This window comes from Euprymna scolopes, chromosome 8, assembly GCF_053919585.1.
Source record: "Euprymna scolopes isolate OS-2025 chromosome 8, ASM5391958v1, whole genome shotgun sequence".
NCBI classification, from domain to species: domain Eukaryota; kingdom Metazoa; phylum Mollusca; class Cephalopoda; order Sepiida; family Sepiolidae; genus Euprymna; species Euprymna scolopes.
The window spans coordinates 127,771,782-127,793,392 of NC_136489.1; the positions used below are offsets into that span (position 1 = coordinate 127,771,782).

The window sequence follows — 21,611 nt, forward strand, 5'->3', positions numbered from 1 at the left end:
CTGTTCCGGCAGATACTGCAGCTATGACTGGCTATGACTAGCTATGACTAGCAAAGACCGGATGTGGGGGCAACCCCACATGCCTGACCATTAACCAGCTCCCATTTCCCACCTCTCGGGAGCTGGTCCCCTCTTTCCCTTCCCCCTCCCTTCACTCCTCACATTAAAAATCGGCCTTGTGCCTAATTTGCTCGGTGGGGGAGCAAATAAATACCATCTGTTCCGGCAGATACTGCAAGCAAAGACCATATGTGTGGGCAACCTCACATATAAGACCTTGGTCAATGTAGGGGCAACCCTTCATACCAATTGTCACTATCCAGCTCCCCTACTCCCAGGGAAGCTGGCCCCCATTTCCCCTTCACTCCTCACATTAAAAATCGGCCTTGTGCCTAATTTGCTCAGTGTGGGAGCAAATAAATACCATCTGTTCCGGCAGATACTGCAAGCTATGACTAGCTATGACTAGCAAAGACCAGATGTGGGGGCAACCCCACATGCCTGACCTTTAACCAGCTCCCATTTCCCACCTCTCGGGAGCTGGTCCCCTTTTTTCCTTCCCCCTCCCTTCACTCCTCACATTAAAAATTGGCCTTGTGCCTAATTTGCTCGGTGGGGGAGCAAATAAATACCATCTGTTCCGGCAGATACTGCAAGCTATGACTAGCTAGGACTAGCTATGACTAGCAAAGACCAGATGTGGGGGAAACCCCACATGCCTGACCTTTAACCAGCTCCCATTTCCCACCTCTCGGGAGCTGGTCCCCTTTCCCCCTTCCCCCTCCCTTCACTCCTCACATTAAAAATCGGCCTTGTGCCTAATTTGCTCGGTGGGGGAGCAAATAAATACCATCTGTTCTTCAGATGTTGCGCTTCAATTTCTTGTTTTCTGTCAGTGGAGGAGAAACCTTCACGACTGAGACAATTTTTTATTTTTGTTCCTTTTCTCCACGTTAAAAAACGACCTTGGTGTCTAACTCTGCCCCGTGGGGAGGCATTGTAAATAGGAACAAAAGGAGTTATGATCTTTTGAAGTTGAAAGTAGAAAAACGACAATATTTTGCACCAACCTAATACATAATTTTATTTACAACTCGAATACTCTTTGAATTTGTTTTATTACATATCGTATTGTTTTTGTGCTAGTTTACAAATAATACATATTTACACTTTATTAATCTAATATTTTTACAGTTTCTCTATTTATCTCTCTCTCTCTCTCTCTCTCTATATATATATATATATATATATATATATATATATATATAGTGTAGAGAGAGGTTAGTATGACACCCAAGATGGACGATTTGTAACAACGTGGGGATGGAATTTCTTTTCCACAAACACCAGATTTATCATGTACAAAATCAACATTTTGTTAGTAACATCGAATGGAAACAACATCTGATGAGTTGTTGAGAACAGGAAATTTTTATGAACACATAAAATCATAAAATTGCCATCCCATTAACGAAAGGGCTGTAATGAAGAAACCCAAGATGAAATAAACAAAAGCTACAAAAAAAGAAAAAATGTAAGTCTTTGAATTTCAACAGTTTTGTGATATATATACTCTGTACCTATAAAATAGATACATTGAGCTTCACTCGAAATTAACGGTGATTCAGTTTTGATCATAACAGTCTCAACCCGTTTAACCAAAACAGTATACATTGAAATGAACAATATTTCAAAAATAAACATTTATAATATATATATATATATATATTATATATATATATATATATATATATATAGTGGCGCCAAAAAGAAAGTCCGCGCTTGTCAAAAACCGCAAATTTAAGCTAAATTGGATGTAACTGTTTAAACAACCTATACCTGATTTGATTCGTCTTTTATTTCTCTATAATTTTACCTGTTCATATTTGACTTTTAATTGAAAGATCCTAGTGTCCACGTCAATTAAAAAAAAATAACTTCAAATCGAGATAGCAAAAAGAAACTCCGCAGCAAAAAATAAGCTTAAAATCAACTTAAACTATTCACCTTTTAAACAACAAAATATATCTAATCTTAGTTGTTGTTCTAGGTCATACAACGTAACATTTATTAAGACAGGTCTGATTGAACACGATGGAGTTATTCCTTTTTCCGATCTTTCTGGAAATCTTTTCCATTTGCCGAGCGGTCTTTTTAATTTCGGCAGGTATATTATATAGAATGGCGCCCAAAAGTTGTTGTTCGGTCATATTTTTTCTGAAGCGCTTTCTATCGGTGCATCCGATTATCGTTAGGAGCAATTGTTGTTGTTTTCTTTTCCTTTTCTTTTTCTTTTGAGGCTTGGTGTATTTATATATTTTTAATGTATTTAATATTTTTTTATAATTAATTTTAATATAAAGGTGGGTGCAGGGGGTGTAGGGGCGAATATATTTATTCTATTTTTAGTTTCGATTTTCCTATTTTATAGTTTAATTTAGTTCCATGTTAGTTATTAACTTTTAGCAAATCATTCAACTCTCCATGTCGCATAAAAGGCGTCATTTCTACCGCCCGTGACGTCACAACCACGGTAGGCACATCGGTAATGCGGTTTTTGTTTGTTTGTGTGTTTTCGCCTCTTTTTCCTCTGGCGCGTTACGGATTCGAGCCTGCTTATTACTCCTTTTTTTTTTGCGCTCGCAATTTTCCTTCTTTTTTTTTTTTTTTTTTTTTTTTTTGCTCAACCAATGCCCTTACACATATCTCCACTTTCTTTTCCGCCTTTGTGTCACGGGTTCGAGCGTGCCTACTGCAACTTCTTTTTTTTGGGGGGGGGCTCAACACACACCTCCAAACACCCGGGCAACGCCGGGTACCTAGGCTAGTGTAATATAAAGTCTAAAACAAAAACAATTTTTTTCTCTAACAAAATGACGAAGAATATTCTGAATGAATATTTGAAGATATAAAAATCAAAGCATAAAAACTATTTTCCACAATTATTTGATTCGGCTTTAAATAATCCAAAAAGGGTTGATATGTCGTAAAATGAAACAACCAGCTATTGTCTTTCTCTTTCTTCTCTTTCGATATTCTTATTCTCCTTTTTGTGTTTCCATCTTCCTTTATTTCGGTCTTATTTTCTCCGTTTCTGAATGTTTTTTTCGGTCGACACACACCTAGGAGACATTTTTAACTATAAAGAACGAGTGGACTTCGTTTTCCGTTGACCGAAATCCAACGCGAAACGACCCGTGAACGTAGACAGTTGTTTTTTCTTACACAGATTGTGATCGAATATAGTAAATTGCCAATCATTTACATTTGGCCGACATTGTAGCTGATCGAATCAGGCGGTCGCTTCCGAATAGAATTTTTCCGTTTCACATTGCGGGACATTAAATGGGAAAAGAAGGAAAAGAAAAATGATTAAAAAAAAAAAACAAGAAAATAGAAATAGAAAAAAAAAGAAAATGGAAAACGGTGAGAAATGAAAAAGAACAAAAATAATTTTGAAAAAAAGACAAAAAGAAATAGAAATAAGAGGGTAAATTGTGTAATACTAAAAAATACAAAAGAAAAAAAAAGAAAGTAAACGGATGATGAAAGAGGCAGAAAATCAAAATTTAAAGAAAATAAGAAAGAAAAAACATTCAAGTAGCAAGTAAATGATAGAAAATAATAAAATGGAACACAAAGAAAAAGAAAAGTGAAAAAGAAAACAGAACATTAATGAAATGGAAAAGAAAAATAGAAAAGAAGTTAGAACATTAATGAAATCGAAAAGAAAAGTGAAAAAGAAGTTAGAACATTAATGAAATGGAAAAAACAATGAAAAAGAAGTTAGAACATTAATTAAATGGAAAAGAAAAATGAAAAAGAAGTTAGAATAATAATGAAATGGAAAAGAAAAGTGAAAAAAGTTAGAATAATAATGAAATGGAAAAGAAAAATGAAAAAGAAGTTAGAATATTAATGAAATGGAAAAAACAATGAAAAAGAAGTTAGAATATTAATGAAATGGAAAAAACAATGAAAAAGAAGTTAGAATATTAATGAAATGGAAAAGAAAAATGAAAAAGAAGTTAGAATATTAATGAAATGGAAAAAACAATGAAAAAGAAGTTAGAATATTAATGAAATGGAAAAAACAATGAAAAAGAAGTTAGAATATTAATGAAATGGAAAAGAAAAATGAAAAAGAAGTTAGAATATTAATTAAATGGAAAAAACAATGAAAAAGAAGTTAGAATATTAATGAAATGGAAAAAACAATGAAAAAGAAGTTAGAATAATAATGAAATGGAAAAGAAAAATGAAAAAGAAGTTAGAACATTAATTAAATGGAAAAGAAAAATGAAAAAGAAAGAAAAATGAAGTGGAAGTAAGAACAACAAAATAATTAATATACATTGAAATTAACAATATTTCAAAAACATTTATAATATATATATATATATATATATATATATATATATATATATATATATAGTGGCGCCAAAAAGAAAGTCCGCACTTGTCATTTATTCAAAAACCGCAAATTTCAGCTAAATTTGATGTAACTGTTAAAACAATCTATACCTCATTTGATTCGTCTTTTATTTCTCGATAATTTTACCTGTTCAAAAAAGACAAAAAGAAATAGAAACAAGAGGGAAAAGTGCGTAATACTAAAAATACAAAAGAGAAAAAAAGAAAGTGAAAGAAAAGAGACAGAAAATCAAAATTTAAAGAAAATAAGAAAGAAAAAACATCAAAGAAGCAAGAAAATGATAGAAAATAATAAAAATGAAAAACAAAGAAATAGAAGATAGAACGTTAATGAAATACAAAAGAAAAATGAAGAAACAAGTGAAGCATGCATGGTCCCCCGTGAATGTACAGTGAACGAGGCATTAAAAAATTACTAATTTCAGCATTGCCTCCCCCCCCCATTTAGCCTCAAAATTCCCAGGGGATGTCAAATCTCGTAAAAATGAACAAATGGTACAATTTTAGGCCTTAACATATGTAAATTTCAGTTCTGTACCATGCAAAAAAGGAAATGACCATCATTTGCCGCTTCCTATTTAGCCCCAAAAGTCTCCAAAGCCTTATCATATTTAAATATGAGTTCAGCACCAAGCAAAACTGCTAAATAGACATGCACAGAAGATTTTGGACAAATATGGTAAAATAGTCCCAAAAATGGAGCGTTTTTATTAACCCTAATAGAGCCTTTGTGGTACACCAAAGAGTTATCGCGGAGTATAGAAACAAAATTATATAGAAATAAGTTAGTTTCAACTTTTCAGAAAGTTTTATAAAAATCCAAAGCATCAGTTAAAAATTAGTTATCTGATTAGGTTGAAAGATAAACAAGGCGAAATGGGGGAGGGAAATAAAAAGAAGTAAAGAACACAAATTTTTATTTTAAGTTGAAAAATAGTATAAGAAAAAGATAAGCAAATATATTAACAGTATTATTTGGATTCTTCGGATTACTGTTTCTATCTTGTGTGCTGATTGAGAACAGTAGTCCGAAGAATCCAATAAATACGATTAACCAATCCTCATCTAAAAATAATTCAGAAACATAATATATCAGGTTTTTGCATAAGTTCTCGCCGTTTCATAAAAAGATTTTTGTTCTGAACATGTTTGGATATTTAGCAAAGTATTATATATCATTAGAAAGCACGTATTCTGTTCTACAAGATAATGGCCATCGTTTTTTGCTCATATTTTTTCTCGCTTTTCAGAACTGTAAAATGGATTGTCAAGCAGATAAAAAAAATCACATTTACGACACCTGTTTCTTTTCGCCATTAATTAGAGGTCAAAAAGCGAGTGTAGTGATTAAGGATATTTGTACCGTATATGGAGAAAACTCTATAGATGAGAGAACTGTTCGAGATTGGTTTACCATATTCAAACACGGTAATTTTGACCTTAATGACGCTGCAAGTTCCGGAAGACAAATCAAGGTAGACGAAGATCAACTCGGGGTTCTTTTGAAGGAAGATGGCCATCAGACATGTAGAGAATTGGGTGAAAAGATGCGATAATTTCACGCCACCTTTAGTCGATGGGATTCACACAAAAACTTGGAGTTTGGGTCCCACACGAACTTACTTTTGCTGTAAAACGGCGAAAACTTATGCAATAACCTTATATTAACAGCTTCAATTTGGGTAAGTTATAATTGTCTAAATTCGGCATAACCCAAAAATACAGAATTATGGAATTTCATTTTGAAAATCAAATTTTCTTTCATCATTCGGAAAGCTAATATATGCTACCGAATTTTCCGTTTTCAGGAACCGGAAGTTGTGGTCGATTTTATATGAGTTGAACATCATATTTTATACGAACCCTAAAAAACAAAGCATGCGTTAAGCATTTCATCAAGCAAGAAGAATAAAAGTCGACATGGCGCTATTCGGAAGAGCTTTTGCTTGCAAAGACTCCCGAAGGATATTGTCCAATTTTGAATTAGATGCGATTAAGCCAAAAGATAAAACTCAAGACTACAAACAAGGACTGGATTATCAATGCCAGTTTTCAAAATGGATGATTGACTATCTTGGATGACGGTGTCTATGAAATATTAAAGTTGAGCAACGCAAATGCTGATACGCCGGCTGTAATAAGAAAATCTCTAAGTCCTTAATTAGACATTGGATTCAAAGGGGGCACCGACACCATATTACGCACGGCGCTGATGAAAACGGAACACCTATTAAGAAAGATCCTTAACTACGGAAGCTAACGCACATAACAGCATAAAATTGCTTAACTACAAGTAAGGACTGATAATTTTGATTATCTGCATTATTTGAACTATTCTTCTTTTTCTTTTACAAAGGAATCGCCACTTATCAAGGCTCAGGGGCCACTCGAGGATAAGGGTTGAAGAGTGTACAGTAGTCACAGGGACAATATCACAGCAATCGTTATAAGTGTAAATTTGGTAAATTCTCATATAAGATGTTTTTTTTACAATGTTTCGTCCTGTGTAACCTCCGACTTTCTCAGGTGTGTGTTATCGAAACCCCGAATCTTTGTGTCGAACCTGGGAATCTGTACGGAATGTCGAACGGAACACTATTAAATCCACGAGATTAGCATTTTTCGTTCCGTCACGCATGACTGAGTAGAAGTCTAGACTAGTGCTTAATTATATATATTCTTAGTATCGATCGTATTAAGGATCGAAACTTCAATCGCCAGAAGACTATTACTTTGAACTGATTATTAATGAGAACTTATATCTGTTAAGCCGCGGGTCATTGCGATTCTGTAGGATATTGACAATATAATTACGAATTACTTAAAATTTAAGACTTCTGCGTTGTGATGGCTTGGGCTATGACAAGAGAATATTATTATCATTGTTTTGACTCTCGAGTATATATCCGACACAGTTAGACACAGTTAATCAATCGAGAACCACATCACTCTACCTAAAAACATATAAGATATTAATTGATATATACTCGAGAGTCAAAATAATAAAAGAATATTCTCTGGTCACAGCCCTACTGATGACTGAAGGAACAAAAACTAGTTATCAATATGGATTAAATATAGTTTCAATTCGAAATTCAGTACAAATTCCCTAGTTCAACATAAAGATTCCGAGTTCAACAAGATGCACTCGAAGATGGTGGGGGATTGCATCGAGCAAATGAGAATAATATCCAAGATGAAAAAAGTAATTCGAATAATGCAAAGAATACAATCACGGGTAAGATGAAATAGAAGAATGCTGCAAAAACACTTAAAATATAAAAATTACATAAATCCAATGGAACTTAAACTATCAGAAAATTAAGAAAGATAACAGGAATCGATATCTCTACGCCGTCTCGCTAAAAAGTGCAGTTGTGTAATAGAAAATGATCGTGAACGATCTAGAAGGACGGAAAAAAACGAGGAGTGAGAACACCATCCTTACCTCTACTGGAAGATCCTAGAATCCTAAGGAGGCTCATTGTTGCCCAAATTACAGAGAAAACCAACGGCTGTTTTCAAAAATAACTCAATGCTAAACGTCTATTATGTTTTAAATTTTTTATACAAATGGCTCACCACTTACCAGGGCAAAAAGCCACTCGAGGATGAGGGCTAACGAAATTTTCTAATTGAATGATGGAACGGCACTTTGAAAGGTTTGAGAATCATGATTAATTCGCATGACGTGATCGATATTTGTTGATACAGTGTTTTAAAAAATGTCCTTGTTGTAGTCTGTAACATGTTATACAGGTGGGTAATTTTTTTTAACAAACATTTTTATAGAATTTTCGATTAAGTATATGTATACAGGGGAAGATAGGGGGTTATTTGTTGGTAGCAATGTGAATTCTTAACGAGCTTTTCGTTGAAAGGTACTACAGCTTAGAGCTCAGTCGAAACTTTACTATGGAAACATTGATAGAGTAGGGAAAGACCAGTAAAGTCTTTTCTGTGACAAAGAGTGTGTAGAGAAGAGAAAGGATCATCTCCCACTCGATTGCGAAGTCGATTTTGTACTTTATCAAGGCGAGATAGAGTGCTCTGACTGGCAGAAGTTTATCTTGTAGCTAAGTTGAGTCTTATACAGATAAAGCATTGCATCAGTTCAAATTCTTCCTGGTATGGCTGCTATGAGAACGCAGTGATTTGAAACTAATTGAAAAAACGGCATAAGATACTGGATATCTGAGGAGATTAGTTGCCAATCAAATTCCAGGAAACAGCACATATTTCTGCCTGTGCAGTGAATGATGCCTTATAATGATTTGTATTTGAAATCTAAATAATAAGTCTAATAAACACATCGGCATTATCACTTGTTAGATACTCTGAACCATTCATAGGCCGGGCCAAAAAGAATTGAAGCACCTCTACCAGAAGACCACGACAATCATGACTATGCATAATGCATCACACCCAAAGGATGATGCTGACATGCATGACATGAAAAGGAAAGACGGAGTAATATGATTGCTAAGTATACAAGACTGTGTGAATGGCACAAAAAGAATTAGAAATATACATAACGCAGACTACAGAAAGGATAATGATCGCAGCAAGAAACATCGTGAAAATGAACAAAACAGAGAACAAAGAGACAAAAGGTAAAACGAAAATCGGAAAAGTAACATCTGCACGGATGATTTATAAAGAAGGGCAAAAGATGAGATTCGCGAAAACATTTGGACATGGCTACGAAAATGACATCGAAACAGAGAAACTCAATTACAAATAATATCCGCACAAAATAACGTTATTGCAACCAACTACATTACAGCTAAGATCGACAAGACATAAGAACACAGCAAATGCAGACTCTGTTGATAATAAGATGAAACGATTAACCGGTTGTTGTTAATGAAACTGATGGTGACCTGTTTGAAAACTCCTAGCATGTAATAATAATAATAATAATAAGAAGAAGAAGAAGAAGAAGAAGAAGAAGAAGAAGACGGTGACTATAGAGTGCATGCATACCCGTTTAAAAATTCCCGGCTTTGTATGAAAGATTAAGGAAAAACCTGAGAAAATGTATACATGAAGTAGACATACCAGAGTTGAGGACAAAATAACTATATTAATACGAAAAGACAACGAGAACGGTACAATCCTAATCAACTACAGACCAATAACCTGCCAACAAACCTTGTGGAAAATTCTAACGGCCAAACTGATAAAACAGATCTAAATTACTATTTCCATTACTTCCAACGTAATAGATGTGCCAGCAGCCACTGTAAAAAAGTAATAAAGAACACGAGAGAGTTTTATGCACAATCCGTCAAATCCAAAGTTGCTGAGCAGCGGCTTGGTTCCCACGAATTTTGGCAAATAACAAACAGGGTCCTGAATAGAAGTGAGTGCTCTATTCCAACCATTATCAATGGACCTGAGGTAATCTCGTCAGCATCAGACAAAGCCAAACTCTTTGCCAAAACTTTTGCAACTAATTCTACCCTATGTGATCAGGGCCGCCAACCCCCGTATTTCCTCCTGTATTTGAAAACACGCTATGCGACATACAAATGCCTGTGCGTGATGTTGCCAAGCTAATCAAAAACCTTGATTCCAGTAAAGCAACTGGCCTTGGCTGCATTTTTATTATAGTTCTGAAATAGTTTCAACCAGAACTAAATTCCATACTTATAAAGCTGTTTAAGCGTTGTCTTAAGGAGAATTGCTTTCCAACACCCTGCGAAACCGCATCAGTATATTCCGTATTTAAAAATTCAGGTGGTCGGCCATTTCCCTCTTAATGCAGACCAATCAGCCCTCTGTGCGTCGTGAGAAAGTTGCTGGAATCTGCGTCAAATAGAGAAGTAGTCAACCACCTCACCAAAAATAACCTCCTCAGTAACGTGCAATATGGTTTCCGTTCTGCTAGATCTACAGCATATGTGCTAACAGTTTTATTTCATAGAATTAGTGAATCTCTCGACGGAAGCGTCCTTTCTAGGGTAATCAGTCTTGACATATCAAAGGCCTCTGATAGAGTATGGCATAAAGGTCTACTCCACAAAATTTTCCGCTACGGTATAGCTGGAAATGTCTTTTCAATTATTAAATCATTTCTCTCTGATAGGTTCAGAAGAGTAGTGGTTGATGAGCAGAAATCAGAAGCTCACAGTATTAATGCTGAAGTCCCTCAGGGGTCCATCCTGGGCTCAACTTTCTTCCTGATCTACATCAATGACCTCCCAAATCACATCCTATAATTATTCGTAGATATTTATGCTGACGCCACTTCTATCTATGGCAACGCTTCAAAGACCGGAAACAAGCAAGTGGTTTTCTCTCTTCTGATCTTGATCACGTGGTACAATAGGGGAAAGAGGTGACTGGTTGATTTTAATACATCTAAAACCAAGCTTCTATCTTTCCATCATCAACGCTCTGACGTCAATTGAAATGAATGGCTCTGGTTTTGGGGAGGCTCCATATTTTGACAAACTATGGTCTGACTTTACTTAGATGGAACTCGTACATCAAATCCATTGCTAAGGCTACTGAACAATAGTGGGATCGTTCTACCCCTACAGTAGATATCTCACTGCTGATGCAAGTCTCTAGCTGTATAAGAGTCAAGTACGTCCAAGGATGGAGTACTGTTGCCACATTTGGTCAGGAGCAGCTAGAAGCAGCTTATCCTGTCTTGACAGTTTAAAATAGACTTCGCAGCCTAGTGGGGAATGTCCTTTTTTCTTCCTTGCAACCTCTTTCTCAAAGAAGAGACGTTGCGAGCCTGTCTCTGTTTTATCGTTATTTTCGTGGCACTGCTCGTCTGAGCTCCAATCTATGGTCCTCCTGGCCTGATTTTCACGAAAAACACTTGGCTAGCTGAAACCACTATCAATAATTTCCTCTACTCGTTTTCCTGCTTTCCAGCTGACTACAATATGGTTGTCTTCAAGTCCAACATAAACGAATTCTTGATTAGCCGTTCCACTTACGTAATTTACCGAATTTTCATTACTAACGATTACTATATTGGCCAATTGACTACTGTACACTCTTAACCCTTATTCTCGAGTGGTCTCTGGGCCTTGATAAGTGGTTATGCTTATGTAAAAAAGATTTTTTTTAAATAAATAAATAAACGTAGATTCCATGAACAAAGCTTCTTTCTTAGAACATGCACACCTGTGGAACTCTCTTCCGTTCACCTGCTTTCCAACTGACTGCAATGTGGTCGGATCAAGTCCAACGTAAACAAGTTCTTGATGTGCCATCCCCTTAAGTAATCCAATTTACCAAATTTCCACTATTAACGATTACTACGACATTTTCCTAAATGATTACTGTACACTCATTAGCCCTTATCCTCGAGCGACACTTGTGTATAAAAAAACTATTCTCGAAAGAACAGAAAGGATCCTGGAAAGCGACAAGAGGGAAATGACATGCTATACATTGACAAGATGATCATGGGGGAGATAAAAACGTAAAATAAACATAGTTATGTTATGGATCGGCTACAAGTAAGCCTATGACAGAATCCTCCAAGCATGGATATTTGAATTTTAAAAGATATGCTATCAAATTGACTAGAAAGTTCTTGCGATTTTTAACTTTTAAATTCAGATGAACATATCTCGGATCAAACAAAACTTTATTGGTCAAAATAAGCATCATCAGAATCAACACATTTTTGCCAACGCAAAACAAATGTATTTATGCCAGCAACGTAAAAGTCTTGCGTTCTGGTGGCGATGAAGTCGCTGGAGGCCTTTTAGATATTTCTAAGGTTTTTGAAGCATGCCTCACGCAGAAAGTTGTCGAGATGCTTGAAAAAGTGGTAGTCGATAGGTGATAGGTGGAGAAAAATTTGGCATTTTCTGATGACTAATGCTGGGTGTTGCTGTCGAAATTTCAACCGCAGTTCATCCATTTGTTTACAGTATTTCTCCGCCGTAATGGTTTCGCCTGCATTAAAAAAAAACTGTAATAGATGAAACCGGTCGCAGACCACCAAACAGTCAGCATGACCTTCTTTTGGTGCAATTCTGGTTACGGTAAATGTCGTTGAGCTTGTCGGCTTTTAACCACTGCGTTGAGTATCGTCGATTGTCGTAAAGAACCCACTTTTCATCGCGAGTTACAACCCGATCGAAAAACGGGCCGTTCTTGTTATGTAAAAGAAGAGAAGATTAAACTTCATGACGGCGTTTCTTTTGGTTGCCGTTCAATTCATATGGGGCTCATTTATTAAGTGTTTTTGTTTTTCAAATCTCTCTCAAATGGTTGGAAATCGTCCTATACGTCATGTCTAATTTAGAAGCAACAGTTGTACATGGATTGGCTTCGACCCAGGCTATCAATTGATCTTTGTCAACATTCGATGGCTGATCACTACTTTCATCATCTTCAAGACTCTCGTTGCCGCCACAAAATTTCTTAAACCACCATTTTGATGTGCGTTTTGTAGTGGTTCCTGAGCCAAACGCTTCGTTGATATTTCGAGCTGTTTAAGCAACTTTTCTGTTTAGCTTGAATTGAAATGCGAAAATTGTGCGATTTTACTTGTTTTCCAATCTTCTATTCACTCTTCTGAAAAGAAGAGATAATTGTTGTAAAACGATTGTAATTTAAACGCTCTTCAAAATGATATATAAAGTAAAAAAAATTTGAAAATACGTCATTTGAAATCAAAATTACAAAACTTTCTTCTCACCGACAAACTTATCAAACTTGTTATGAAATGAATAGAAACAGCAAGACTGACATTGACAGCTGAAGAACATATAACTAAGATACGGATAGAGAGAGACATATTCCGGCGAGACTGTCTATGAACACTACATTTTCATCATATCCGTGAATACACTGAACAACATAGTATATATAAAATAATAAAAACAAAAAGGTGAAATAATAAACCACCTTATGCATATGGTTCACTCGAAGCCTTGAAGCTATTTGCAAATAAACAAAATATTTGAAAAGCTTATAAAGACAATCAGAATTTTCAAAAAAGGCCATTTGGAAAGAATTCTGAATGAAAAGACGCGCTGTCTTAAGTTTTTCTATTTTAATCCTAATTAAAGATCAAAATACGAAAAGAGATTAGGACACTTGATAAATACAATATCTATAAATACTTGGAATTCCTGAAAACAAACGTCATCAAATCAACAGAAATGAATGAGAAGATGAAAAGGAATATCTGAGGCGAACAAGAAAATATTAGAAACTTAATTATATTATATAAACCTGATGAAAGGAATAAATTACTGGGTAGACTCCTTAGTAAGATATTCTTCACCTGAAAAACTGTAATGCGTAAACTAATAATCCTACTGCGCCCAGATTTTGTCACGTGCCAGTTGAAGATTAGTACTTTATAGAAATCATATTATTCTTTCATTAGTTGCACTATTTATGTGTCAGGTCCGAGACTTATTAAGCAATATATTAGCAAAGTTCAATTCATTTTCGTACTGTGGTGCGACGTGCATTGCTATTCATTGTCTGTATACGATTTTTTGATCGTTGCTTTCCGATCGCCTGCATTCATCGGTGAAAGCTGTCTAAAGCGACCAAAGACGCAAAGAGGCTTTTTGTAATTTTTTGTAAAGCGTTGACGCAAAGTGTTGCATCGCCATAGTGCTGTAATTGAATTAGTGTCAAAAGAGCTCAGTTCGACACGAGTTACATTTTTAGCCATTGATATAATTTATATCAATAATATTTTTTTTATTATTATTATTTGAACATAGGCTAAAATCAATATCGTATCATATTTTATCTTGGAAAAGTTTTATTCTATCTGCTTTTGCTTTTTAATCTATATAAGTAGTTTAAAGAGAGTCTGACATTTGCTAGAAAGAAAAATATGCAGCGGGAGTGAACATATGTTTTCTTGGTAGGTAAAATAAGATCAGAGAAATGGTGATACATAAGTGTCCGTCACTTGCCTTTTTATTTTATTTTTTTTTCATCTCTAATAATAAGAAAAATTCATAGAGGAATCCTAAGCTGACAGTTCTTCAGCGAGATGTTTGTTAAAATTACATTTACATTTCAGCAGGTTGACACAGTCGGGGAATAAAAGAACATTGAGCCAATTATATCCGTTCGAAGAGAGAAGTTATTAAAGTAGAAATGTTTCCGGCATCTGGAGATCTCTACTTTTAGGGATGCGATTTTGCTGATTTTCTCGTTAATCGTGAGTATTTAAGTTGAGGAGGAAAAGTGCAGCAAGCTCGTTGAAACACATTTCATCATTTGTAAAACATTGCTGGAAAAAGACAGAAGGTAAATCTTGGTAGATAGTGTGGGACCGATTTGGTTAGACACTCTTTCTTGTACCCTGCCCAAGATAGAGAGACTAGGAGTTGGTGCAACAATACTGTATATATGAGCGAATTGTGGCTTTGTACAGGCTCGAAAAAGTCACTGAAATGTTAAAAATCTTTGTCATTTTACCATTAATGATTATTTTTATCTTTATTTCAGATATTTTACAGATAATATTTTGGCAGTTAATTCTGTATAAATATAACATTGAACAAAGTATACAAGTTGTGAAATTGTTTTACCAAAATCAAGGCTCTATTGCTTTGACTCAAAGAGCCTATCGACGGCATTTTTAAATGGCCACCACAGTTCCCAGACTTGATTAGCCCCGGCTTTTTCTTTTTTTTTTACACAGTGGTCACCACTTATCAAGGCCCCGAAGCCACTCAGGGATAAGGGTTATTGCAAGTACATTACGTGTGGAGATTTGATGAAGTGTTTACTTAAGGGGGCGGTTCATTAGGAATTTGTTAACGTTGGACTTGAACACATCCAAGTTGTAGTCAGGTGGAAAGCAGGCAGACGGAACAAAGTTCCACAGGCGCGCAGTTCTAAGAAAGAAGCTTTGTTCATGGAATCCACGTTTTGATTTAGGCACAGATAAAGAGTGGGGGAAATTTTTCACAGTGGATTCGGCTAGGCGGGTGTTTTTCGTGAAAGATTGGCGAGGAGGGGGGACCAGAGATTGGAGTTCAGACGAGCACCTGCCATGGAAATAACGATCTTGTGGAAATATCTTAAATAAAGAGTCTATGTTTATAAACCCCAGAAGGAACGAAATAAAAGAGTTAAATCGTAATGCAGAAATTCTTCAATCTGTCATGAATAATGTTTTGGAAATACATTATTTGTCATGAATAAAAATTGTTTAAATTGTGCATTATTTTACAAGATTTCTTAATGCCTTAGTCAGATCGTGTTAAAATAACAGATGTAATATCATCAAAAATAATAAATCTACTTAATTTCAAAGTCCTTTAGTGACTTTTTGGACCCTTTGTACAAAAATATAATGTTTTCTAGAGAAGTAGAGGAAGCTACTTTTGCGGTATCTTCTAGGTATTTATTCCAATTTATGTTGGCTTTGAATGTTAGGTCGATGGTTTGGCGCTGTGGCAAACGCTTAAGACAAAAGATACAAAGAACACAATAATCACACAAGGATTAATCATAGACCCATGCAGACGAATTGAATACAATGAAAAAGATTACTGATTTCTATCACATTACTTGACATTAGCAAATCTTTCTGAATACAAAATAAGATCTTACTTATAACTAGGACTCTGACAACAGACTATTCTTTTCATTCTTTTGACTCTCGGGTATATATCCGATACAATTAATCAATCGAGAGCCACATATGTCTATATAAAACATATGATATTAACGGATATATGTGTCGGATATATACAAGAGTCAAAACAATGAAAAGAATATGTTGTCACAGCCCTACTTATAACATAACATACATAAACGAATAGTTCACTCACTATCTCAGAGACAAATCAAACAATTACTATATTCTGCTAAAAAGCGATCATCACATAAAACCTATGTATTGACGAGATAGACATTCTTGTCTATCGCGTCAATTTTATACTATACTATATTCTCAGAGGTCTAGCCGTTCGTGAAGTAGAGGATGTGTAGACTTTTGCCCACGAGTAATTAAAGATAAAGATCTTTCCTCCTCCTCGTCTTTTAGTTGATGGGTTACCTCATTCTTTCTGGCATCATCCACTATGTTGGGTTATTACCCTCTCTGTTTAAATGGTTTTGTAGTAATATATATATTTCACGAATTTTAGTGCTGACACTTTTTTATTTATTCAATTTTCACCCCAAACAAGGCACAGTGACACTTTGAAGTAGGAAGCTACTATCGAGGACGTAAGTTGCAGGGGTATTATGAAAGGAGATGAGTGGCAAGATGTCTGTTCACATTACACTTGAACTTCTGCATGTCAGTACAGTTGGGAAAGCAGAATCCCGGAAGGGAGTTCCAAAGTCTAGCAGTTCTGGGGAAGAGACTATTGGAGTAGAAGGCTTTCTTAAACCTAAGGATCTCTACTGTAAAGGGGTGGGATTTAGCTGCTTGTCCGGTTTGTCGGGGGTGTTCACGTCGAGGGGGTGCAAGTGATTTTAGTTCGTCAGAGCATTCACCATTAAACTACTTGTAGAACAGGCAGAGGGATGCAGCATTTCGTCGATGGGACAGAGGCCTATTAGGTTGGCGACTCTCTTTTGAACCCTGTCAAGAAGTGAGAGACAATTAGCAGATGCACCAGCCCAAATGTGACAACAGTACTCCATACATGGGCGAATTGTGGCCTTATAGAGGTACAAGATACTTTCAGGCTAAGTAGTTTTCTACTAACACGGTAGAGAGAACCCACCTTCTTTGCAGCATCCTTGGTAATGCTCTCAATGTATCTATTCCAGTTCATGTTCCATGTAAACGTTGGGTTTAAAGGAAATACTTTCGCGTAATTTATTCTTGCCCATTGCTATTGGTGGTATAGAAGGTTTCTTGTAATTATTGAAGGAAACAAGCTTAGTCCTGGTAGCATTGAATGTGACCATCCATTTTTGTCCTCATTCCACTACAGATTGGAGGTCATCCTCTAATGTTTCTGCCATTTACTTGGGCATGTGTTCATTTGTTTTCCCCTCGTGCATACTCTAGGGTGTCGTGTCATCCACAAATATACCAATCTCAGAAACAATTTTGTCAGAGAGGTCATTTATGAATATCAAGAATAATAAAGTTCCAAGGATAGACCCCTGAGGTACTCCCGCATTGATATCATATTGTTTAGATGTACGACCGTCGAGAACAACCTGAATTTTTCTCTTATTTAAGAAAGATTTAATTACATTATGTATTCGTCGAGTAATACCATATGCTCTAATTTTCCTCAAAAGACCATCGTGCCATATCCTGTCAAAAGCCTTAAATATATCGAGGGCTACCGGTTTACCCTCCCCTGTTTTGTCTAGTGAACGGTACAGACGTTCAGAGATTACAGTTAGGATATCTGCTGTGGAACGCCTTGCCTAAATCAATATTGACTGTCGGTCAGGAGTTTAGCAGCTGTAAGGTAATTGACTAGAGCTTGATTAATTAAGGACTCAAATATTCTGGCGAAAAGCAGGAGAAGGCTAATGGGGCGATAATTTGATGAGTCAGTTCTTTCGCCAGAATTGTTGAAAACTGGTATCACAGAAGCGGTTTTCCAGCAGTCAGGAAAGCAAGATTCGTTGAGGCATTTGTTGTAAATTTTGGGGAAAACTGGAGCAACCTCAGCAGAACATTTTTTAATAGCACAGCCGGGACGAGATCGGATCCACATGCTTTTGAGTTGTCTAGGTTTTATATGATACCATGCACCTGAGAAGGGGTGATTTTCAAATCATCTAGTGTGGCGTCTGTCCGCAAAGGAAAGTCATGGCGGGGGGCTGTGTGCCGAATCCAATGTGGAGTTAGAGGCAAACCGACTGGCAAGCAGATTAGCCGTGCAAACAACCTCATGATTGTTTGATGGGGGAATCATTGACTGCCTATTATTTACTACACTGTGGTAGATGTTCCAAAATTCATGGGTTCCTAATTTTTGTGCTTCGATGCGTTTTCTGGTGGTTTCAGTGTATTCTGTCTTAGCTGTCACTATTTCTATCTTACAATTACTTCTAGCTTTTATATGCTTCAGTCTGTTTGTCTATTTGAAGTGGACTTATGTCGGTTGAATCTGCGGTATGCATGCTGCCTTTGAGCAATGGCAGCTGTACAAGTAGAAGTAAACCATTGGGGAGAGTGGGGCTTGCTATAGAATTTCCGTGTGGAAACGTGTGTTTCAATTGCAGTTTTGAACCATTCAGTGGTCTCATTTGCGCATTGTTCAGCTGGAAGAGAAAAGATCTTTCCTCATGGAGCATCTCTGATGAGAGGCCTGATTGCTTCCCAGTCAGCCTTTTTGTAATCTCGCTGTTTTGAGCAGTGGGTCTTCAGTTTTGGGTCGAGAATTTAGGGCGATTTCTACCATTATCACAGCATGATCAGCATTCTCGAGTGGGCATTGGGCATTCGTTGTACAATCATCGGGAACTATGTCAGAAATAGATCTAGAATTGGGGCATGTTGATCTTGCTGGTCTGGAAAACGTGTCGGAAATGTAACCGTCTGTGATAGGGAACGAGATATAGAGAATCTATATGTTGTGCTACCAGCTGCGTCTGTGTAAGTAGAGAACCCTAACCAATTACTGTGGTACACAGTTACCAAATACGTGGACTTTTGCGCTAGGATCGAGAGAGAGAGCTATATCTATGCTGTCAGAGACTTTGTTTATTAGAGTACAGTCGGTGGTCGAGAAAGAGCGATAGAGAAAATACATGTAGCTAATATTATGCTGCATGTTTAGTCTGAAGCACATAAAGGTTTGGTCGTCTGATTCTAGTTTATGTTTACGATCTTGAGCAGGTCCCACTCGCCCTTTCCTCTAGAAATTCTAGAAACCATTTTTATTAAGTCCTTGAGACCTTTTCTTTGCAAGCAAAACAAAAAAAATATCTTAGTACTTTATTTGATTTTTATCTTATTTTTATCGTTTATTTATTTTTGTTGTTTATTTGTTTTTTATATTACTTTTTTTCTCTCCCCCGCAATCATGGCAATGTTTTTAATCGCAGTTTTCTACGATTTAGCTCTGTTGAACGAGGAACGAACCCCGGTTAGCTAGTCTTCTTTTTTTTTTACTTTTTTTTTAATCATGTTAATTGCTCTATACATAGCCATAATTAATTTTTTTAACCCAAATAGAATTTTCTAATATATATATATATATATATATATATATATATATATATATATATATATATATATATATATGCATCTCGTAGCAAGATATGACTGTATTTACATAAATAATAATATATATGATAATAATATATATGTATATATACATATATGTATATATATACATATATGTATATATATGTATATATATATGTGTGTGTGTGCATATATATGTATATATATATATATGATGATTGCAACGTTTTGTCAGACGACTGCCACTCCCTCAGACATTTAAAATCCATGAGCCCAAATGCCTGAGAGAGTATCTAGTATCTATACAAATATGATGTTACAGAGTCTTAGCTTTGTACGACAGCTGAGTCTCTCTCTCGGATGTGTATATATATATATATATATATATATATATATATATACATATATATACACACACATGTATATATATATATATATATATATATATATATATACATGTGTGTGTATATACAGGGGGATGCAAAAGTAGGTATAAAGTATTGAAATTATTGACATTTTATTGAACTGAAAGTTACATACCTTAAAGTAAAAATGCATATACTTTTAGTCTTTTGTTTTCATTAATTAAATTTCCTTTCGATTAAAGTGCATGTACTTTGAATCATTTATTTTTATTTTTTCAGTTAAATTGGCAAGTTAACCATGGCCGGTAATTTGACTGACGAACAGCGAAAATGGATATTAAAACAATACTGGAAGACAGAAAATAGAGAACGCGTAAGAGAACAGTGGGTCAAAACCTTTGCAACACCTCCCCCAACAAGGCTCACGGTTTATCGACTGCGTGACAAATTTGAACAGACAGGGAGTATCCACAATGCACCGGGAAGTGGTCGACCAATTACTGTGACCACACAAGAAAATGAATTGAAAGTTGCTCAGGCATTCACTCAGAGCCCACAGAAATCGAAATACAGAGCCTCATCTGAACTTGGTATTGAGCGTAGATCATTGGGGCGCCTGATGAATCGTGCCGGTCTAAAGATGTACACGCCTCGATTGATACATGGTTTATTGGAAGATGACTCGGATCGTCGTTTACAATTTTCTGAAAACATCCTGAGCGAGGAACTTGAAGGTAACGGTATTCTAAATAAAATTGTATGGTCTGACGAAACAAACTTTAAATTATCAGGTGCCGTTAATCGACACAATTGCGTTTATTATGCAACCGAAAACCCTCGCATCACTATTGAAAAACAACTCAATCAACCCGGGGTAACAGTATGGACCGGGCTTTCTTGCAAAGATGTTGTTGGCCCCATTTTTCTTCACACAAGCATTGATCAAACTGTGTACTTAAACATGTTGCAGGATACAATAATACCCCAAGTACGTGAACAATACCAAAATGATGACTTTTATTTTCAACAAGACGGGGCCCCACCTCATTTTTCACTCACTGTGCGAGCACTACTTGACTTAAAATTTCCTAACCGATGGATTGGACGCCGTGGCGCCATCGACTGGCCACCACGCTCGCCAGATTTTACTCTTATGGATTTCTTTTTGGGGGGCACAGTAAAAGATAAGGTTTTTGCACGCAAGCCTCGCACTGTCGAAAACATGATTCAGTTCATTTTGGAAGCTTGTCAGGAAATTGATGCTGATAACGATCTTTGTTCTAGAGTGTGCGTGAGTGTTCGTTGTCGATTAGAGGGATGTGTTAACGCTGACGGCAAGCAATTTGAATATCTGAGGAAATAGGGCTTCCTATTACATGTGTTTCTTATTATACGTGCTAATTATTACTTGTTTATGCAACATTTGTTTGTCTGTATAATAAATGCCTTAAACTTTATACGTTTTTTCTTTTTTTTTACCACTGTATACCTGCTTTTGCATCCCCCTATATATATATGGTATGTTCACGATTTTCGCTTGTGCGAAAACTCTAGATTGTCAAAATGTATTCGTCCGTATTCGGCGTTTAATCGCTCTAATTACCGTGGCAGTTGTTTGAGGACGTGAGGTATAAGTTTAGCAAATGGAACAAAAGGTGGTTTCATGGTTGAGT

At 36.0% G+C, this 21,611-nt stretch overlaps 1 protein-coding gene across 1 annotated transcript in view; it reads left to right on the forward strand.

Moving 5' to 3' along the window:
- LOC145284065 (uncharacterized) overlaps positions 1 to 21,393 on the forward strand; it is a 154,756-nt gene extending 133,363 nt beyond the window's left edge. Inside the window, exon 2 of the mRNA XM_080133139.1 lies at positions 20,218 to 21,393. Coding sequence (XP_079989265.1) covers positions 20,237 to 21,301 — 1,065 coding nt within the window. The 5' untranslated portion in view covers positions 20,218 to 20,236 and the 3' untranslated portion in view covers positions 21,302 to 21,393. The remainder of the gene's footprint in view (positions 1 to 20,217) is intronic.
- Positions 21,394 to 21,611: the final 218 nt, after the last annotated feature.